This window comes from Chelonoidis abingdonii, chromosome 3 (genome assembly GCF_003597395.2).
Source record: "Chelonoidis abingdonii isolate Lonesome George chromosome 3, CheloAbing_2.0, whole genome shotgun sequence".
Taxonomy (NCBI): domain Eukaryota; kingdom Metazoa; phylum Chordata; order Testudines; family Testudinidae; genus Chelonoidis; species Chelonoidis abingdonii.
In genome coordinates this window covers 101,013,951-101,020,685 of record NC_133771.1, presented here as the reverse complement: position 1 = coordinate 101,020,685, position 6,735 = coordinate 101,013,951, and the positions used below count along the sequence as shown (strand labels likewise).

The following is a 6,735-nucleotide window of genomic DNA, read 5'->3' as shown; positions in this document are numbered from 1 at the left end:
TTTATTAATAAAGTTTACCTTTTTTAAAAACAGAATTGGATTTTTGTGTCCTAAGAGCAGGTTTTCTCAAACAGGGATTGCCGCTTGTGTAGGGAAAGCCCCTGGCTGGCCGGGCCAGTTTGTTTACCTGCCCCGTCTGCAGGTCCGGCCGATCGTGGCTCCCACTGACTGCGGATCGCTACTCGGTGCCAATGGGAGCTGCTGGAAGCAGCTCGGGCCGAGGGACGTACTAGCTGTTGCTTCCAGCAGCTCTCATTGGCCCGGAGCAGCGATCCGCGCCAGTGGGAGCTGCGACTGGCCGGATCTGTGGACGGGGCAGGTAAACAAACCGGCCTGGCCCGCCAGGGGCTTTCCCTACATAACCGGCGATCCCTGTTTCAGAAACCCTACCTAAGAGGTTTGTGCACATGTTGTTTCATAAGCTGGTGGCAACCACTGTTTTCCTTTGTTTTTCTTCTCAGCTCTTCCCTGGGGTGCTGAGGGGAGGTGGTTAAAGGGCTTGAGGTTACCCCCAGGAAGGAATTCCCAAGTGCGCCTTCCTGGGTTCTCAAAGGAGTTTTTCACTTGGGTGGTGGCAGCATCTACCAATCCAAGGTCAGAGAAAAGCTGTAACCTTGGAAGTTTAGTACAAGCCTGGAATGGCCCATATTAATTTTTAGAGTCCTTGCGGGCCCCCACCTTCTGCACTCAAAGTGCCAGAGTGGGGAATCAGCCTTGACAGATGTGCATGTTATTTTTCCAAAAAAACCCGAATGACCTTTCTCTTGTAACCATGTCCTCTGTTTCTCTTACCACCACTCCCAATGCTTGTAACCATTTGTGAGCACATTAAGTCTCCACTTAATCTCATTGAGGTACTGGACTGGACTTTTATTTGTGTCTATGCACACTTACGTGGCTAGGTAAATAATTAACAATATTTTGTATAATTAGTTAGCAGATATATTGCACAGTAGAATAGTGGATTGTTTCACTAATGAAGATGACTCTCATATACTTTAAAGCTAGAAGGAACCATCGTGAACATCTAGTTTGACCTCCTGCACATTGTAAGTCACAGAACCTCACCCACCCACTCCTGTAATAGACCCACAACCTATGGCTGAGATACTGAAGTCCTCAAATCGTGATTTAAAGACTTTAGATTACAGGGTATTTAGTTTAAACCAGCAAATGACACATGCCCCAGGCTGCAGTGGAAGGCTAAATCCCCCCAGGATCTCTGCCAATCTGACCTGAGGGAAAATTCCTTCCCAACCCCAAATATGGCCATCAGTTGGACCTTGAGCATGTCAGCAAGACCCACCAACAAAACACCTGGGAAAGTATTTTCTGTAGTAACACAGAGTCCTCCCTATCTAGTGTCCTATCACCAGCCACTGGGGATATTTGCTACTAGCAGTTGTCGATAGGCCACATATCACTGAAGGCAATCTCATCATACCATTCCCTCCATAAATTTATCAAGCTCAGTCTTAAAACAACTTGGGATTTTTGTCCCCACTGCTCCCCTTGGAAGGCTGTTTCAGAACTTCACTCCTCTAATGGTTAGAAACCTTTGTCTAATTTCAAGCCTAAACCTGTTGATGGCCAATGTATATCCATTTGTTCTTGTTTCAGCACTGGTGCTTAACTTAAATAACTTCTTTTGCTCCCTGGTATATTTATCCCTCTGATATAGTTATCGAGTTCAATCGTATCTTCCCTAAGCCTTCTTTTGGTTATGGTAAACAAGCCAAGCTCCTTGAGTCTCCTCTTGTAAAATAGGTTTTTCATTGTTCTGATCACTCTCATCACCCTTCTCTGCAGATGTTCCAGTTTGAATTCAACTTTCTTAAACACAGGAGACGAGAATTGCACGCTGTATTCCAGATGAGGTCTTACCAGTGCCTTGTATAATGCTACTAACACTTTACTGGAAATACCTCACCTGATGCATCCTAGGATTGCTTCAGCCTTTTTCATGTCCACATTGCATTGCAAGCTCATAGTCATTCTGTGATCAACCAATACATGCAGGTCTTTTTCCTCTATCACGTCCAACTGATACATTCCCAGGTTACAGTAAAAATTCTAGTTGTTAGTTCCTAAATGCATGAAATATAAAATATCATCCCATTTCTATTACTCCAGTATACAGGGTCATCCAGATCTTCTTGTATGATATTCTGGTCCTCCTAAGTATTGGCAATACCTCCTAACTTTGTGTCATCCACAGATTTTATCAGCACACTCCTACTTTTTGCACCAAGGTGATGAATGAAAATGTTAAATAAGATAGGTCCAAAGACCAGTCCTGGAGGAACTCGACTAGTAAACTCCCTCCAGCTTGACAGTTCACCTTTTAGTATGACCTGTTGTAGTCTCCCCTTTAATTAGTTCCTTATCCACCTTTCAATTCTCATATTAATCACGATCTTCTCCAATTTAAGTGATAATTTCCCACGTGGAACCAAATCAAATGCCGTACTGAAATCAAGGAAAATTAGATCTACTGCATTTCCTTTGTCTAAAAAATCAGTTATTCCATTAGATGCTTTGTTCTCTTGGTGTTCCAGCATGATATAAATGTTGCGGTATAAATGTTGCAGCATAAATGCAATGATTAGTTTTGTTCTGTTTACATGTATAGATTAAGAGATTGAAGGCATTTGAATGATATGACTTCTGTTTACTTCAGAAATATAATGCCTGAGTCCTTTCATTATTTGTACATTGGTATTAAAAATATACGCTCTGGGTATAAAAATCCTCTCTGTCTTTCTCTCTTGTGTAGGCTGCCTCTGATTAGTGTTGCATTAGTTCAAGGAAAAGCTCTGGGAGGTGGAGCAGAATTTACCACAGCATGTGATTTCAGGTAGGATTAAAATTTTGTTGACTAGACTCCATTCAAGTGACAATGACTGAATGGTTGTCTCTGTGGGACATGTCATGTTTAAGGTATTATATTCCACTGCTGATCACTGTCTTACAACACATAGGGAAATGGCTTTCTACTAATTCGCTAAAATCACGAGTTATTATAGAAATCTGAGGAATTAATAAATTCATGACATCTGCATACAGATTCCTAGATTGCACCAGGACTCATATCTGTGAACCCCAGGGCATTTATAATTTTGCCCACTTGCTGTGTAAGTATACTAGGGTTACCATATTTGAACATTCAAAAAAGAAGGCACTCCACGGGGGGTGTCAGCCCCGCCCACAGTTCTCTCCTGCTCCGCCCTCACTCTGCCCCAGAACCCGCCCCCTCCCCACTCGGCCCTGCCACTGCACCCCTCCTCACCCCTTGGCCTGCCGCTGGCTTGCTGCATCCATCCTCAGTCCCTCACCCACTGCTCACCTCCTCACTTCCCTGCCAGAAACCCCCATGCCTGCCCCGAGAACCTCCACCTTCTGCTGACTCACTGCTTCTTGCCTCTTCATCCCCGCCTGCCCACCCACTACTGGCTTCTTTGCTGCTCGCCTCTTCAACCCCCACTGCCCACCGCTGGCCTTTTCACACACCCCGCTCACCTACTCAACCCCTGCTGCTCACCACTTGCCTACTCACCCCTTTTGCCACAGGCCCCTCTGGCTCCTAGGATCAAGGGCAGCCAAGGAGTCTCCATGTGCTGCACCTGCCACAAGCGCGAGCTCTGTGGCTCCCATTGGCCGGGAAAAGCACCAATGGGAGCTGCTGGAGCCGTGGAGGGCGGCTTGCAGGCACCGGCAGAGCGCAGAAAGCCCTCCACCTTCTTCGCCCCCTGACCCAACCCTAAGAGCCAGAGGGACTTGCCGGGGGGCAAGATGGTGCTTACCTGAAGCCGCTCCTGGGAAGCATCCAACAGGTCCCTCTGGCTCCTAGGGTTGGGTTGGGTCGGTGGAGGTGGTGCGGAGAGCTCTGCCCACTGCCGGCGCAAGCCCCACCCCCGCAGCTCTGATTGGGCAGGAGGGAGCCAGTGTAGCATGCGGAGACGCTCTCTGCCTTTGTGCCTAGGGGCCGCCCACACTGCAGGCTCCTGCTGGTGGGCAGGCTCTGGGAGCTGCCTCAAGAAGCACCTCCAGCCCCGAGACTCTGTTAGGGTTACCATATGTCTGTATTTTCCTGGACATTTTTAGATATTTAAAAATTCCTCCACACGGTGATTTAAGAACTAAAAAGCCAGACATATCTGGGAAAATACGGACGTATGGTAACCCTAAAGTATACCATGTGTGGAAGAGAGGTTTGGGTTTCCCGACATTAGAAAGAGAAGAGATACTTTACATAGTAGTTCCAGACTGCAGATCCTGATGGGGGAGAAGAACATAACCACTACTGAAGTCAAGCCAAGCATCCCACACTGGGCAAACAAGGGAGCACCTCTTTATTCACTTGATGGGATCAGATATCTGTGAACAGGATAGTATGCTACCTCAGTGTTATGCAGACTACAGCACATTTTGGGGTAAAAAGAGCTCAACTTTTAGTGCTTCTTCTGCCACATGACCTCTCTCATCTGCACTCTGGGCTCTGGTTTGTGTCTGTTACTCAGTGAATACCCTCAGATAGGCTGCTGCAGTGACTTTAACCATTAATTCTCTACTTTACAGAAGGGTTAGCTCTAACTTCCTGTTAGGGGCTTATTCCTTCACCTGTTCACTTCCCTGGTCCTTCTCGCATGAACAGAGAGCAACAATACCCGAAGTCTGAAGGTGCAAACAATTCAGTGTTTATTGGGTGAACTTCCAGCAAGCATGCTTCCAGTTTTTCCTCAGTGTTCCCCTTCCTGGCTCTGACACCACAGAGCCTTGCCTGTGTCCCTGTTCCCATTCCCGCCCCTCTTAGCAAAACATGATTCCAATTCCCCAACCCTCATTCCCTGTTCCCATTCCCCCCTTTACTTTCTGATTGACTGCAGGCTATATAGTAAAACTTGAGCTCTGCTTAGCTGTACCTTAAATTTCTACTGAAATTTAACTAACCAATCCTAACATATTGTAACATGATTATTTAACCAATTAACACTTCCCCTCCCTGATTTGTAAGTGTGGTGAGTGCCACATTGTGTATCACATTACGTCCCTATCTAGCTGGTGAATTTTTGTACCCTTAAAATGTACCCAAGCTGAGGAATCCAGTTGCCATAAGTAAAAGGAATTTGCTAAGTTCCCGTTTCTTTGTAATGTTATATGAAAGGTTACATCTAGGGTTGTTTTATAAGCACTTGTTTCCTGGACTGTTCTATTGGGGAGCTACATACAGTTTCTGGTGCATCAGTATTGGAAAGATGCCAGCAGCTGGAATTCAGGGAATAGCAAATGAGGCTCCAGTCCTACAAGCTGCTCAGGGGTCTGTCAGCATGAAGCAGTCTGCAGGAGCAGGGCTTTAGTTATTAAGAGCCTGAAGGCAGAGTGGGGACTGAGAGACTAAAATAACTCATTAAGTTAAATGATGTTTAACAGGGATGTGAAAACAGTTTGCTGGCACAAGGAGCAAAGGGATAACACAGGTGGCTTCCTCTGAAATCAGTGGGAATTATCCATGTGCAGCTAAAGGGAGGAAGACATAAATGCCTAAATGGAGGGGCTTAGGACAGTCCAGAGAGACACTTAAAATCAAAAGTAATGGTATAAAAATGAGCAAAGGAAAATATTTGCTGGATATTAGAAAGCACCTCCTGGCAATCAGTTCTATAAGAATTTAGAATAGGAAAAGATGGAAGCCGTTTCACTTAAGCCACTTAAAACTAGAATAACCCATGTCTTTATAAGTATCTATACAGCTCTTAAAAAAATGAGTCCCCAGTTCTGAATATTTGACATATAAAACATTAACAAGAGCATACACTTAAGAGGACCTAAGATAAGGTTTTTTTTCGTTATATCAATGGATCTATAAATGTACCTGCTTTAAATATCCTTAACATTAATTCGGCACTCTGAACAATATGTAATATAAGTCAGTCCCATCTGGTAGTACAGAACACATCTTTTGGCTTTCTAAAAACAATTTAATATTCTCTAGTCTTACTGCAGCGATGCAGTTTTGACACACTGTACAATTATAATCACTGTCAAGTAGTTTCTGTTTATATGAAGTGGGCAGCTGGAATTCCTTTCATATTCTGCCATAATTCTCCTAATAGCTGTAGCTGTGGATCCATCTTCCATCACTTTCCAACACCCCAATCCAGTACAACTATAACCAGTGCAGGAGCACCAGGTGGAATTTTAATTAATAACAAAGGCAAGATCTTTATTGGGGTAGAGGGTTAGAGAGAGAAACAGAATCTACTGCAGATACTCCTCTGGAGTTCGCTCATGGGAAGAAAATCTAAGGGAGAAAGTGGTTCAGTAGAGTTGGCAGCTTCTCTAAGAGACAATATTAAAGGCACAACTGTAAGCTAGCCCGATGTAAAGGAAATATAGGAAGAACAATAAGAGGCCAATATGGCTCCATCAAGAGCTCTTTAATTACCTGAAAATCTGAAAGGAATCCTACAGAAAGTGGAACCATGGACAAATTGCTGAGGAGGAGTAAAAGAATAGCATAAACGTGTAGGGACAAAATCAGAAAGGCAGTGTCACAAAATGAGTTACACCTAGCAATGAACATAAAAGGCAATAAGAGTTGTTTTTTTTTAAATGTTAGGAGCAAGAGAAAGATGAAGGAAAGTGTGTGCCCTCTACTTAGCGGGAAATGAGAGTAAATAACTGATAACATCAAGAAAACTGAAGATTTTAATACCTGTTTTTCATCAGTCTTCA

The 6,735-nt window shown here is 44.3% G+C and overlaps 1 protein-coding gene across 1 annotated transcript in view; it reads left to right on the top strand.

Moving 5' to 3' along the window:
- ECHDC1 (ethylmalonyl-CoA decarboxylase 1) overlaps positions 1–6,735 on the top strand; it is a 44,307-nt gene that overhangs the window by 25,922 nt on the left and 11,650 nt on the right. Inside the window, exon 4 of the mRNA XM_032794800.2 lies at positions 2,734–2,857. Within this exon, the coding sequence (XP_032650691.1) occupies positions 2,734–2,857 (124 nt within the window). The remainder of the gene's footprint in view (positions 1–2,733; positions 2,858–6,735) is intronic.